The sequence below is a fragment of the Marmota marmota genome, unplaced genomic scaffold (assembly GCF_001458135.2).
Source record: "Marmota marmota marmota unplaced genomic scaffold, marMar, whole genome shotgun sequence".
NCBI classification, from domain to species: domain Eukaryota; kingdom Metazoa; phylum Chordata; class Mammalia; order Rodentia; family Sciuridae; genus Marmota; species Marmota marmota.
In genome coordinates, this window is record NW_026000081.1 from 2,249,006 (window position 1) to 2,265,148 (window position 16,143).

General features: G+C 41.5%; 1 protein-coding gene and 1 pseudogene across 2 annotated transcripts in view; one reads left to right on the top strand and one right to left on the bottom strand.

Moving 5' to 3' along the window:
• The window catches only part of Sort1 (sortilin 1), a 68,083-nt gene extending 55,113 nt beyond the window's left edge, over window positions 1-12,970 (bottom strand). For both annotated transcript variants that reach the window (XM_015505095.2, XM_015505093.2), the window contains exon 1: window positions 12,665-12,970. In XM_015505095.2, the coding sequence (XP_015360581.2) occupies window positions 12,665-12,970 (306 nt within the window). The remainder of the gene's footprint in view (window positions 1-12,664) is intronic.
• On the top strand, window positions 1,260-5,247 carry LOC107158550 (annotated as a pseudogene).
• Window positions 12,971-16,143: the final 3,173 nt, after the last annotated feature.

Below are 16,143 nucleotides of genomic sequence, written 5' to 3' on the forward strand. Positions count from 1 at the left end.
ATACTGTAGACTAAGAAGGCTGATAAATATTTTAGGAAAATTTTCATTAACACAACAAAATTTTTGGCACTTAAAAGGGCAGATTAGGCTAGGGTTGTGGCTCAGCGATAGAGCGCTTGCCTAGCACATATGAGGCACTGGGTTCCATCTTCAGCACCACATAAAAATAAATAAATAAAATGAAGGTATTGTGTCTGTCTACAACACTAAAAATATTTTTAAAGGTGGGAGCAGGTTTAATTTTTGAAAAATTCATTTCCACAGAACAACTCATTCTAATCATGCCCAGTAAATGAGTGACATTCCCAAAGCTTCAACATTTTTTACACATTGGTCCCATTCAAAGAAAAGAAAGTGAAGAAGAAAGATGTTCCAATTGTCAGCTGACTGAGTTGCCAGAAACAAAAAGCATGCTGCTCACCCACTGGGACTGGGGACTTGCTTCGTCAGTTCCTCCGCTACAACCACATTGGCCTACTTCCAAATCTTTGAGTACACCAAGCTCTTTCTAGTCCTGGGACTTGTGAGCATGCTGTTCTCTCTGCCTGGTATACCCGCTCCTGGCAAAATTCTATTCATCTTTAAACATCAATTTAACAAGTCCTTCCTAATGCCCCAGATAAAAAGACCTCTGTCAATTATTCTTCTGTGGTTATTTCTTTTCTTCTTGTGCTTATCATATTTATAATTATATTTTATTTGTTGTTCATGTTCTCTATTGTTCCAAAAAGCTCCATAAAGGCAGAGATGGTATCTGGTGTGTTCTACACCAGCTCGCAGGACCCAGGACTCAGTACTGTGCCTAACACATGCAGGTACTCAATAAACCATGGTTCAGTTAAAGAATAACAATAGTAGTATTTAACCTTATTGAACACTTATTAAATTAGTATTGTATATATTACAAGGCATTACTGCTACTTTGTAAATGAAGAAGGCAGCTCAAAGAAGTTATTTGCCCAAAGTTACACAGCTGGTAAGTGGCAGAGCAAAGCTGCAAATTCATGTCTGTCTGACTCCAGACAATTTAAATACTACTCTTTCTCCAGCACTGTGTGAGGCAAAAGCAATAAAGGCCTCCTGATACAAGTTGGGCCCTACTTTTAAAGAATTTATAATCCAGGGAATAAAACTTTTATAAATGAAACTGAACACAAGACAGAATACTATAGTGTTACACTACATGGCACAGTTAAATGTTAAAAGAAAGAATAGGAAAAGCAACCAGGGGAGGTGATGGAGATAGGAGACTGCCAACTATGGGGCGACTGGCCTTACTGTTGCTCGTGATATGTGCTGCCACTGCCCAGGGGCTCTATTTCCACCTCTGTGAGATGGAGAAGCGTTATTTCATTAAGGGAATCCTGTACCAGACCACAATCATCGGCAACTATCGAACCCAGATATGGGAGAAGCAAAAGGTGGTCTTCCTTCCCTCGACCCTTGGCCTGGGCATGCATGTGGAGGTGAAGGACCCCGACAGCAAGGTGGTACTGTCCCAACAGTGTGGTGCTGAGGGCTGTTTCACGTTCACCTTCACCCTGGAGAACATATTAGTCTGCACTCCACTCCACCAGAATGGCCCTCTTCACTGGTGGCAAACTGCATGTGCACCTGAACGTCCAGGCTGGGGAGCATGCCAACAACTACCCTAAGATTTCCCCAACCAATCCCTTAACCACTTGGATTTTGAGGGGGAAAAATGAAAAAGAGTATGACACGTTGGTACTATGGCAACAAACCAATCAGATCAGTAACTTGTTCAACCTTGATTCTCATGGACACAGGACATTGGTCCAAGACTTCAAATTCTATTTTAAGGTTTATAAGGAGTTGGAACTAATCCAAGAGTGTCTTGTCTCTTCTGCCTTTAGTGAATCCCGGGCCCTCTCACAAAATCAGCAAATGACCTGGTTTTTCTTCATCTGATTACAGAGTAGGTGACTGGCACACCCCACAAAAGAGGCCTTGCCTCACTGTTCCCTAGCCAGTTTTGGGTTCACTCAATGGTTTTGCGAATCTAAAAAGCGATGAGTCTTGGCCCCAGAGGATTAAGATGTTTTTCTATATATTAGAACTATACTTTGATAAATTATATATCTTTCGTCCTAGTTCAAGTGTTACTGTCTGTAATTAGCTGAAAAGGACTAGACACCAATCTAGTCCTTGTGCATTCTGTTTATTCACACATTTTTAATAACTGCCATGGCAGCTCTCAGGATTTGGGCAGTCTGTGGACCAGAAAGCAGATGTTAACAGCTGCTCTCAAGGCCATTTAGAAGGCCTAGCAGAATTCTCTTGGGCACCTGTGACTCCCATCTAATAGGACCTCGGAGTCAGGTAAGATAGTGGCAGAACCAGTATGAGCACTCTTACCCTCCCCCTTCCCCCCAATTTATTTAAGCTGTGGTAATGTTTTCTTCAAGGGAACAAAATTTGACTCTTTATTCAGATTTTCCCAATGAAATAAAATGTATTACAGTTAAAAAAAGAAAAAGAAAACAGGGGTAGAAGTGTATTCAGACAGGAGGAATGCCGTGAGAATAAAGACAGAGCAACAAAGCTTAACAGACCTGTGAGAAAGGTCACTTTAACTGGAACTGAGGGTTAACATAGGCCCAGAAGTGGTGAAATGATAGGTTAAAGAAATATGCATATTATTAAACATTCTGGTCAGCTATCCTTCCAAGCAAAGTTCCTGAGAAGTACTTATCACATTTTGTTAATATTTCATAAGCCTTCATCAGTGTCAAGAGAGGGCAAGCTATTAGCAGCTGCTCAGTTAATGAAGGGGTGAAATATACAAGATGCTATTTCAGAGCTATCAATTTAAGACCAGTCACTAGCTCTAATAAACTAAAAACTGAAGAAAAAAAGTAGTTATGAAATTTTGAGTAGTCTTTTTTTTATAATTGTAAGTTATTTAAAACTAACTACATATACTTGAAACTTTTATAACTAGATTACCAGGTATATGATAATGATTTTCTTTCTTTTTTTTTAATATTTATTTTTTAGTTTTCAGCGGACACAACATCTTTGTTTGTATGTGGTGCTGAGGATCGAACCCGGGCCGCATGCATGCCAGGCGAGCGCGCTACTGCTTGAGCCACATCCCCAGCCCTGATAATGATTTTCTGACTGTTAACGTGATGATTATTTTTTCCTCCATCTCCTATAGCTTCAAGAAAGATATTTCAGATAGATGAGTTGATCTCTCCCTTACTCTACCCCCACTTTTCTTTACTTTGAGTCCAAGGACATAAGTAAGATAGTTATCCATCAGTATTCCAGGGCATTGGTCCCAGGATTCCCCCATCCTCTGGAGATACTAAAATCCATAGATATTTAAGTCCCTCATATAAAATGCTATGGTATTTGCACAAAACCTACACAAGCCTCCCATTTACTTTAAATTATCTCTAGGTTACTTGTAATAACTACTATAATGTAAATATTGCGTAAGTCATTGTTATACTATGTTGTACATGTTTGGTACAGATGCAATTTTTTAATAGTTTCAATCTATGTTTGGTTGAATCCAAGGTTGTGGAGCCTGCAGATATGAAAGGCCAAGTGTACACATTTCTTAATTCAGATTTGGTTCCTGTGAGTACTCATAACAATTTTCTATGACTGTTACAGCTATGAATAATTTTTAAGCATATAAACAATATTTAAGCACCTAACTGGCAACATTTAAGAAACTTTGTAATAATTATAAGAAAGCTTCAATAAATGACGAATACATACAAACGTCCACAGACTTCACAATGACCCTCAGAGGTAGGTAGGTATTAATCTTCCATTTTAATCAGTAAAAAAAACCCTAAGGTTCAGAGAGATTAAAGTGTCTGTGGTCACCACCAAAGTTTGAATCCAGGTCTGATACCTGAGATAACTATCTCCTCACCTCCAAACCACTTCCTCAAAGAACCAGCAATCATATTAGCAAGTTAAAACTTCGATGTAAAGACAAAGTTTAAGAAAAGAACACCACCATATATGCTTCTTACATTTCTGTCAGTCTTGACTCACTCTCATTCTTGCCACCCCCGCCCAAGCCTGTCATCCAACCCTGCCAAGTGATAAAACCAAACACATTTATGCCTCATCTGTCTCCTTTTATGCACATGTTCCTTGGGAGTTGGCTCAAGGGCTGTGTTTAACAGGATCATTTGGCTGACAATTGGGCCATGTGGAGGCTGTGACAAATCAACAGACTTATTAAGAAATTACACAAGTCATACTCACACGGTACTTCAAGATTTCCAAAACATCTTCATGTATATTTTTCCTTTCAAACCCTCAGGATAACACTACATTTTATGTAATGAAGGAATAAGGGCTTAGAAAGGCTAACGGAGCTCTGTTGAAGGAGTAGAGTAGAATCCATAGCTATATGACATAACTGGGGTCTACAATCTTTCCTTACCCCTAAAGAAAGTGCATTGACTTAAAACATCTCTATGAAATATTTCCACGTGTAGCACTGTGTTGGGATACCAGGGTTCCACTCTCAGCTTATAAGCAAGTTATCCAGCCTTCCATGAAAGCAAGGGAAGTGACCCGCTGAAGAGCCTAACAATCATGACCAAGCTATTGATCATATTACCAGCCAGTGTTCAGCCTTATCCTGGTTCACTAATGTTCAGAAAAAGAGAACTCTGTCACAGATACCTAGATTTGCACGCCTTAGTTCACATTCTCTTTCTTTCTTTCTTTCTTTTAAAGAGAGAGAGAGAATTTTTTTAATTTTGTTTTGTTTTGTTTTTAGTTTTCGGTGGACACAACATTTTACTTTTATGTGGTGCTGAGGATCGAACCCAGCACCCCGTGCATGCCAGGCGAGCGTGTTACCGCTTGAGCCACATCCCCAGCCCTCACACTCCCTTCCAATAATGTCCAGCAGCCTGGGAGTGTTCCTCAGAACCTCTAGCATTTCAAGTCTGTCCTGCCCTCTATTCTGCTCTCCTGTTGTGCATATGCTTCCAAGCCCACAGTGATGACCAGCCTGTGAAAGGGCAACTGTTCTTGGCTCCCCATTGTCACCTCTGGCGCCATGTCTCGCTCTGTTGAAACACTTTTGCTAGTTAAGTCCTAGTCCCAAACTACCCACCCATACTGTCCCCTCTCTTTCTACCCCCTTAAAGAGCTATCTTCACTTTCCTATGTGTCTTTACTTCCCCAGGTGTCTTCGTGGAAATCTCAGTCATGTTCTTCACCAACTACCTTTCCCTAAAATAGTGTCCACTGGCCATCCCCTCAGCATGTCTCAGATTTTCCTAACTCAATGCCTTTACATTTCTCCCTAAGAAGCACCTCACTCCTAGACTGTCTCTTTATCCAGGCCTTCCCAGACCACTGCACTGTAGTGCTCCTGTCATCTTTCAAACTCCCAGCAAGTTGCCTCTGAACACCTAAATCCTTACAATGGCACCAGTGCCTAGCTTTCTTTATGCACAGGCATGATCTCCCCTCAGTACACGGCAGGAAGTGTTGAAGTGAATGACATCTACCTAATACTTTATATTTAACAATACATTTGGATGACACTTCTCATGTGACCCTCTGAGCAACCCTAAGAGCCTGCTTCTCTAGTTTAAAAACAACTATAAAATTCAGGGAAGTTAAGTGATTATCCATGATCAGCTATGAAGCAGCAGAGCCCAGGCTCAAATATGGATATTAAGCTCTTTTGAATTTTGTAAAAAACAAAGCTATGCTTTGAATCCCTTATGCCAAATAGCAAGCATCAGATAAACATTTGCTCCAAAACTACTCTGAAGTAAATTAAAACTTTCATTCTTAGTTCAATCTTTATTGGTTCTTCAGGATGATCTTACAGTTAAATGAGATTTGCAAATGCATAAATGCAATGCTAAAACTTCACTTTTTTTTTCCAGAACATACAGAAGAAAAAATCTTAACAAAATAAAATGTAAGAGGGATAGTATTATGTAAGAGGGATAGTATTCATAAGCCCTAGAAGGAACAAATGTACATTTTTCTCCTGATGAAAATAAATTAAGCACCAACCTCAGCAAAAGAGAGGTGCTAAGCAATTCAGTGAGATCCTGTCTCTAAATTAAATACAAAATAGGGCTGGGGATGTGGCTCAGTGGTCAAGTGCCCCTGAGTTCAATCCCCAGTACTCCCAAAATAAAAATAAAATTTAAGCCAACTAATCACATCTAAGTATCTATGTGTAAGTATACTTAGAGTAAGGTTACTATTTTCAAACATACAGGCAGTGAGAATAAAAAAAAAAAAGCTCCAGTATTTTGCAAAATACTTTACAGGAAAACCACTCACATTTACTGCTACATGTCTATTGGATTTGCTTTTAGACTATCCAAGCTAGTAGCTTTTATTAGCATTAGATTATTCAGCCAAGAAGGAACGATTAACTATTACCCCCAAAATGAGAGACAAATGTCTTTCATAGTTGTATGAAAAAATATCCCTGCTATCTTTTAAGAATACTCATGTTTCACTGCAACAAATCCTGGAGGTGGTAACAAATCACCCCCAGATGTGAAATCCATGCTATATTCAAGTTTGACTAGGAAGCTGAACAGCCACAATTTGCTTCTAAATTTGGAATCAACCAATAAACACTGTGATCACAACCTCTGGCCTCCTCTTCTTCCATATGAATCACAGAAAATTTTTTTGGCCATTTAAAAGCTAGTCCAAAACTTCTCATGTTGTAGATGAGGATTGAGGGCCAGAGACTAAAACACAAAACAGAAAATAAATGACACCCACAGAGGACTTTCTCAGCAGAATACCACAGGTTCTACATGGAAAGATTTTGTTTTTACTGTGGTTTCCCGAGCCTTGGTTGGGGGTAGAAAAGGAAAAATAGCCTCAATCCTTAAATAAACCCACATGTCCAGCATTCACCTAACAATCTTTATAGATATGAAGGGTCTGTCATGACTATATTCAACCCAGCAGGCTCAAAGCCACACGACTAAGCCAACTTTGACAACAGTCACCATTAAACAACAAAAAAGCTGCCTACGGCTGACTGAAATCGATCAGGTTGTTCCTCAAGCACCATTACTCCCAAGCCCTGCCAACCTACAGGCCACAGAGTGGGAGGAACAAGTTGCCCCAAGTTTCTTTAAAAAGAGTGGTAGAAGATGCCACGGGAACACGGCTTACGAAGGCAGAGAAGGGGAACTAAAAACTTAACAGGAATTTACAAATGCAATACCTATTTCATAATACTTTTGGAACCATTACCATATATTGCTTTCTAAAGCTAATTACATGTCAAATGTGATGGTTTCATCTGCCTTAAACATTAGCTCCTAATCATATAAAACATCTGAGCCTCATTTCTCCAGCCTCAAAATGCAGTTAATTTTCTGTAAAGATAGAAATTGAGGAGGAGTGAGAGTAGGAAGGAAGGCAAAAGAGGGAATGTTCTTTCTGGCTGACCACTACATCTGGGGGTTGTGCACCGCCTGGCATGAGATGCTCCCACAAGCCGAACAGGCCAACTAGGGAGCAGAGGTTCTGCAGTCACCCACCAGGAGTCTGATGCCTGTTAAGAAGAGCTGATTGAAAGCAGGCAGAGTGCAAGAAGAAACTGTTAACAGCCTCTATGAACTTGACATGAAAGAGCAGATCACAACAGCAGGGCGGAGAGCCTATTATCATCATTATTACAGAAAGAAAACAGCCATTAGAAACTAACCAGAACATAAGCCTTCTTTCAATTAATTTTCATAAGCAGAGATAAATCTTGAATTTCTAATTAAAAATCAATGTACACAAAGCCAAATATTGGAGCCAGCAGAGAACTTACCTAATTGTTACACTGTGTTCCCCTTGAGCCATTTGACATACCTGGCTAGCTTTCTATTTTCACCTCAACCAAACCTTAGATGAAGACTAATCTTTCCCCAGAGAAACTAGATGTCCTCAAATCTGCTGATGGCTCATAATGGCATCCCTGATGCACACATCATTTGAACATCCCTTTGGGGTTAAAGGTCTGACTAGTACACTGAATGGGAGAGGATTTTCAACTCAAACAGGACCAAGAAGGAGAACCTCCAGAATTCCTAGGCCTTGATCCAAACATGAACGGAAGAAACAGGCCTCAAGAGGTGATTAAGTAAACTAGAAGTTGGAAGTGGGGTGCTGATGAAGGGAGCATGCAGATGGGCTAAGTTCTAGAATGAATGAGGCAGATAGGAAGTTCCGGGGCAGCTAAAGGCACTGACCTTCAGATTTCCGGGTGTTACAAAGGCCTGGTGATCCACAACAGGCTGAGAGCAGCAGCTCCCCGAAGCCGCCAACAGGCACATTCAGTTCCGTCAGCCCGGACTCAGCCTGCCAGTGCCGCAAACAAACACACACATTCTTCCCTGAGCTGACGGCTCACACAACACAGCCTCTCCACAGGGCCTGTTTATTTAAGAAACCAGATGCTTTGATGTTGGGGTAGAAGTTGGGAAGTTATGTACAAAGAAGTAGTTAGTGACAGGAGCAGAGCGAGAAGAGAGCATGAGCAACAGTTCCTGGCTTCACTAATCCTAGGTTTAAAAAGTTTTCAGGAATTTGTCGAATGGCTGTACACAGGAATGAGAAGTAAGGAAATTATGTCAGCCACCATCCTGAAACTGTGGCCAAGGCATTTCAACTGTTTCTTTAAGACAAAGTTTCATGCCTACCCTCAAAGGGGTGTTTATAGGGAGAGTGCTTTGAAGCAACCCAACTTAGCAACTAACATTAATAAAATCTTTGAGGCCTGCTCAATTTCTCTCATATACAAATGTTATACATGTTGTGAACACTCCCAGCACTGGAAGGAAAGATTCAGTTAAAAGTGTAGCCTGAAAACAGTTTTGTGTTAAAGGCAAAAAGAAGACCACTGAACCTCAGAAAATAGCACTTATGAACAATCCCTGAAAATAACAGCTTTTTAGTCAGTGCTAACTAGGTGTCAGACATTGTTTTAATGAGTTAATGTATTTTACACATACATTAATTTATTTCTCACAACCAGCAGATTAGGAACTAAGACACAGAGAGGGCTTAAGTCATTTACCCAAGTTAACACAGCTAATCGGGATAGCCAGGAATCAAATGCTGACAGGCTGGCCTCAAAGTCTGTCCCATGCTCTTCTGCCTTTCCATGGCATGTCACACCCTCAGATCAAAATTAGGAAGTCTGGTTTTGGATAAAGTAGAAGTAGTTGTCTTTTTTCTTTATTTTCTTGTCATTCCTTTTGTCTTCTGTTTTTAGTAATGGCCAGTATTTTGATTTCCACTTTCTTTCTTAAGAGTCTCTTATATAACACTGTAGTTTGAAAAAGCCTTTCCCTCTCTTCCCTCAAATCCCAAAATAGAGTACTTAATCATTGACTTCTACATGAAAAATATATGCTGTGCAAGATAATCCCTAAATAGATTTGAAACAGACTTAAATTCAAGATTGAAAAGAAGGAATATGAAAGGAAACCTAGAGAGAAACAGGGAGGCCTGGGCAAAGAGAATAATCTGTTGCTTTCTTAAGAAAGCAAATAAATTAGTTAAAATAATGTGTATGTTAAAATACATTAGTCATATGCTAATACATTCTCATGAGCCATAGGAACAGGTCTAGGAAGCTTGCTAAAACCTTTGAGGTTTTAATTCTCCAGTCTGAATTATCTTTTCTTTGTAAATTGGTAATCCCACCCAACACCAAATCTGGGCCCTTGGAGGGCATTCACATACATGGATTATATAAATTAATGTGGCTTGAAAATAACAACATCAAGTTATAAGAAATGAGAACCAAGAACTTTCTATTTTTCTTGGGAATTGAATTCTGGAATATTATATAGGAAAAACTACTCTAAATGGCACTTTTCTTTCCTAGCTATACAAAAGTATACCATGTGCTAAAAAGTCATGATGATACTTTAATTTTGCACCATTTACAAAGGATCCCAGAATACTAGATCTCTTCAGTACTGTTCAGGATGATTTAATATGACTTCTAAAAATATAGAATTGAAAAGCAGAACAGACCATTACATAACAATTCTTGATCAAGGAAGTGGAATCCTTTTTTTCTTTTTGGTACTGAGGATTGAACCCAGGGGTGCTTTATCACTGTTCCCAGTCTTTTTTTTTTTTTTTTTTTTGAGACAGGGTCTCTCAAAGTTGCTAGTTGCTGAGGCTGGCCTCAGACTTGTGATTCTCCTGCCACAGTCTCCAGAGTTGGTGGAATTAAAGGTGTGTGTCATGGCACCCAGCCAAAGGCTCCCCTTTTTTAACCAGATACACAGATTACAAAAAGACTGAGATCTCTGAAGAAGAGCTGGATGAGTAACAACTGCAAAAATAGCTATTTTAAATAAGGTTGCTGAAAAGGACTGAAGGAAAAAAAAAGCCAAAAAAAAAAAAAAATTAGAAACAGCAGCTAAATAAAATGTAAGAAACAGAGGGAAATTAAAGAAAACTAAAGAACACATGGACTTTGAAGAATGAATGGTTTTAGCTCTCTCTGAGCCAGTTTCCACAACCTCTTGCTTTGGAATCAATATATTATAAATGCTATAGCAATCTGAATTAATCAGAAACTGTTGACTAAAGAATAAATCCAAAAGTAGCAGCAGATCTAAAGATAGGTCAACCACAAAAGAAGAATCTGAAAAATGGTGTGAGAATGCTATGTCTGGCTGGCCCAAGGAAGTTGTGGTCCTCAAATAAATTAAGCATGTCTTGTGAAGTCTTTCTCAACCCCCCACTATGAAAAAGAAGTGTACATAATTAGTTTTTTTTCTCTCATCAAATAGGAAGGTTCCCCAAAACTCATTCCATCCTATCTGTATCCAACCAGCCCTATCCTTCAGCACTAGCTTCCCTACCTAAACACAGCTGCTGCTTGGACTGCTTTATAATGTACACATTTTCCTTAAATACTTGTGCCTTAACTTCCAGAGACTCATGCCCCCAGATCTGAGACCAAGAGTGGTCCAGAAAGATAGGCCAAGAAGATGCAGTGGCTCAGCTGATACTGAAACGGAATGCGGTAAAACAAGGAAAAGTGCAGACCCAGAACATCAGCCACCCATCTGTCTCCATGTGCAATTCTCTTGGAAAGAAGCAAGGATAAGGGAGAAAATACATTGAGTTTAAAATACATTTTGCAAATGTAGGATGTAAGAATTGTTAATCTTAAAAAAAAATGAGGAAAATGCCCAAATTGTACTTAAGCAAGAGCCAGTTCTTTCTTAAAATTTTCTCAATCAGTAGTGTGTCAAAGGTTGAACTACTGGTCCCCACAGACAGAAATGCCACAATTTTGAAAGTCTTTTTTGACCAGGAACTGGCTTAAAACAGAATATCTGTGAAGTGTTTCTTAGCTATTGGAAATCTTGTGGCAACACAATACAGATATCCTTAGCAGAGTTCAATACCAGAATGGACCGTCAATTTTGAAGAGAGATCACATAAATAATATTGTGACTGAACTGGGCATGGTGGTGCATGCCTTTAAACCCAGCTACTTGGGAGGCTGAGACAGGAGGATCATAAGTTCAGGCCAGTTTCAGCAACTTACTGAGACCTTGTCTCAAAATAAAATAGAAAGGGCTGGGAATGTAGCTCAGTGGTGGAGTATGGGTGGGCTCAACCCCATACTGCAAAATGATGATGAAGAAGAAGAATGTGACTTAGCAAGGGCTGGTGGCTGAATACACATAGAAGTCAATGCTATGGCACCTGTTTTTGCAAAGAGAAAAATGTTTACAGAAAAAGGAAACAGAAGGATTCTCATATCTGTCTCCCTGATCTGCCTGTAGCAAGGAATTCAAGCAGCCCCGGGTGTAGGGGGAAACAGAGACATGATTGGTTGTGACTCAGAATCTTGGTGGAACAGTTTGTACCCAGGAAGTCAATCCAGGTGGAACTTGTGGATAATTCTAGATTGTCTTGCAGCTGGTGAAGGCGTCCCTCACTTCTAACATAGGTCTGAGAGACCCTATTCCTCAAGTTCTACTCATGGGACATTTGGTTCTGCCAGCCTCTCAAGGTCATTTTGGGTCAAGTTCTAGGGTTCTGCGCCTGCATCCTGAAAAACAACTTGAACAATTTTTAGGAGCAAGGAAGTTGTTTTATAGCTGTTTCGATGTCATCTAATTTCCATGCTTGTTCCTTTAACTATTAAAATACACGCAGTGACCTAACAACTGCTTTGGGATTTCACCACTGCCTCGCCACCCTGAAAGTACTGATCCAGAGAGGACACACCTCTGCTTCTGCGCAGCCCAACTTCTGCAAGCACTTAAGAGGTAATTATTCCTCCAGCTTTCTGGTCGGTGTTACTGGATCTGATTATTTATACAGACAGGAAACAACGACACTCAAAATATATTTTGACAACTTAAAAAAAAAAAAAGAATGCCATGAAAGTCTAAGATTGTCTCCCCTGTGACGAAACACAGCCCCGCGGGCCGCAGCCCAAGCCGACTCCGCCCGCCGCAGTTTCCGAGCCGCAGCTGGGGGTCCCCTGCTCCGCGGAGCCTTGCCGCGCGCTAGCAGGGAAGCCCGGCAGGAAGCGGGGCCGGCTACGCCAGCGGACGGGCAGCCGCGAGCGGCCAGGGGCGGCACCTCACAGTCCGGGCGACGCCCGGGCCGGGCGCCCGCTCACCTGGTGCGTGTTGTTGGCTAGCTTCGCGACGAAGTCTGAGACCCGAACGCAGTCCTCGTCCTCGCCGGGCGCGCTGCGGCGCCAACGGCCGACGCGGGGGATCGGGCCCCCGGCCGCGGCCGCGCGCAGCCCCCAGCTCACTCCGACGGGGCCGGACCAGCGCAGCAGAGGCGCAGCCGGCGGCGGCGGTGCGTCCAGCCGGTCCTGGCCGAGGGTCGCCGGCGGCAGCAGCTGCAGGAAGAGGAGGAGGCCGAGGCCGTGGGGCCAGCGCGAGAGGCCGTCCGCAGCTCCCCGGGGCCGCTCCATCGCTGCCGAATGCCGACGCCGCTGACACCTGCCACCCGGCGCGCCCGCCCACCCCCGCCGGCGCTGCGCCACACCCCCGAGCCCGAGCCTGGCGCTCCTTGGATACGCGCAGCCGGGCCTCTCCGCCCGCATAGGCTGGCCGCCTGTCCTTCTTCCCTGGCCCACTCCTCATTGGCTCGCGTCGTCTCCGGCTTCGGGGGTCCTGGATTCGGATGCCAAGATGCGGGACTGATTGGCTGGAACGTGGCAGAGAAGGCTGAGGTCATTCCCCACCCTCGCACGGCGTCTCCGGGCTCCGGCTTCCAGAGTTCGCGTAGGAGCTCTCCCCACCTTCCCGCGAAGCCCCCAGCTCCGCGGTGCTCCGACTCCTTGCTGCTCCTCTGACGCCCTCAAGTTGGGGCTGGGTAATTCCCCCCTTTCCCCCAGAAACACTCCTAAAATTCCCCTGGTTGAGGCAGCGCTGGGAAATCTCCTAAGGGAATCCCTCAACTCGCTCAGCTGGAAAAGGGGGCTTCGTCAGGAACTGGTGCTTCAGGTTTAACCCGGGCTCACTGCTGCGCCCATTGTCTGCTGAAGCTGCAGACTTGCTGACAAGGTGAATGGGAACTGGTGTGGGCCAAATCCTACCGAGGCAGATAGAAGGACACCCGTGACTCACGCAAGCCTCAAGAAAAGTCTTTCCACCACGTTTGGCCTCACTGGCCCCTCCTTTTCTGCAGGGAGGTAGGCCAAAGGCGGAATTATTTATTGGTTTTCCTGGACTTCGAACGTTGCTTAGGCATCAAGGGTAGATAAAAAGGGAAAAGAGGGACTGGGGATGTGGCTCAAGCGGTAGCGCGCTCGCCTGGCATGCGTGCGGCCCGGGTTCGATCCTCAGCACCACATACAAACAAAGATGTTGTGTCCGCCAAATACTAAAAAATAAATATTAAAAAAAAATTAAAAAAAATTTAAAAAAAAAAAAGGGAAAAGAGAATTGCCCGAGGCCTACTTTATACATGATCATTTCATATATGCATATTTATTTACCAAAGTGCCTCAACCCTGCAGTGAGTGCATTGAATAAGTTTGGTTCCAGAATAAGAGTCCTGTATGGCACCCCTCCTCCGATAAATAAAACCCCTACACTGTTCCCTTTACCACAGCTTCTTTACCACAAAAACTTGCGCACACAACTTCTACAACATGCAGCACAGGTAAAACCAGTTCTGAATCCTTAACCTTACGGACTCCATTCTTTTTAAATGCTAGAAGTTGTTCAGTAGAAAAGGTAACAAATAGATTCAAAATATGCAAAACGTTACACCCAAAGAAATCCACCAAAAATTTCTTTAAGCTGGCAGTAAACCCAGATGAAACTATAGTCATTGGAGAGCAAAATGCTGCAGTGCACCCAACCCAAAATAAAAATCAAGATATTGGTCAAGTTAACTTGCAAACAAAACATCTTCCAATTTACATTTTCCCCCCAAACAACCAGAGTGAGAAGTGAAAAGTTTTTGAATGTCATCAGGACAGGATGACAATCAGCAGAATGTCCTTTAAGTTCTCAGCTACTGGACTGACAAGATATAGCTGATGAAAACTGGTGAACAATTTGTACCTTTTCTGTAACTATTATGTGTCAGATTATTTTTTTAAATAGATTAATTTTTAATCTATGCCAACTATGGAATAGATCACAAGACAGTCAGTTCCAGTAGCATGTGATTAGTTGGAGGGAGAAGAGGGGCTATAAACGAATATTTCTTTGTTTGGGTGACAAAGATGAATGGTCTATTGTCTTACTGTCTGAAAAGAAGTAAACTCAACAGTGCCATCTCCTGGAAAAATTACCAAATATACTTTTAAACTATTACATTTGTATTACCTGTGCTTTCTAATGTGCTGCTTTTACTTACATGTCTACAGTAGATATTTCCTCAAACTGCATCACTGCAGGCGGCATGGTAATTTGCATTTACACTTTGGTAAATAAATATGCATCTATGAAATGATTATGTAAAAAGTAGGCCTCGGGCAATTCTCTTTTCCCTTTTTATCTACCCTTGATGCCTAATATGTATGAAATTTACTCTTTTCTCAAATAATAGGCTAAGGCAGTTGAAAGGGAAAATCATTGCAAGTTGAAGCTGAGAGTTAGGCTAAGAGCTACTCCTTAATGTTTACTTTCTCTACACAATGCACATGATTCAAAAACATAACTCACCTCTCCAAAGCTGCATGTGCTTTATACATTTCAGCATTAACCTACAGTGTTACAAGGGAATATAATTTATTTCCTGGTTCTTCACACTAGAAGTAAATTTATATGAAGACCATAGATAGCACTTTCCCAGATCCCCAATGCTTAATACATTACTTGGCATATTGAAGGCGATTCTCAATAAATGTGTTAAATGAATAAATGAAAGTTGAAATAGGATATTTCAAAGCTACTTCCTATTAGGGTTTAATAAAACTAAGTGATATGAGCTAAATTAGTCTCAGAATCTTAATAAAACAATAGGATTAAAATCGCCAGAACAGTCTAGAACTTTGGTGATAATATACTCTAGTTCTGTACTTTCCTTGTGTAGATCTAGGCCAAAACTTTCTTCCAAATACTTCCTGTTATTGTAGTTTCCAAATGCATATGAAGTTTTTTTTTCCCCTGCAACCACAGTAGGAATTTCATATGTATTCTGCTTACTCAAGTCACTATTTTCACATGAGTATGACTTCCTAATGAATACAGAGCCCAGCAAGTCATCCTGGGGTCCCCATTAGTGAATTTCAATCAATTTTGCATCATTTACATGTGAGTTAGCTAAACTGCACATAAGTGCATGTACATTTCAAATCTCTCTGAGATTTCCCTATTATCCAAGAGCTAGTGATATGAAACCAGAAAATGAGATCAAGTCAGATTCCAGTTCATGGACACACAGCCTTAGATTCTATATCTGTTAGCTAGTAACAATGATACTTATTTGCTATTGTTACATTTGAGGGTCAAATAGAATGATTCTTTAAACAATCTTAGCCACTCATATGATGGCAGCTCTAATGAGGGAAGTTCACAGTGCATTCCAAAGTCTAATGTAAACCACTTCTGAATTTTACAATTCTTTAACTGATATGGCTGAGATCTGTAAATGATTGCCGTTGAGGCCAAGATCATGAATTTAATT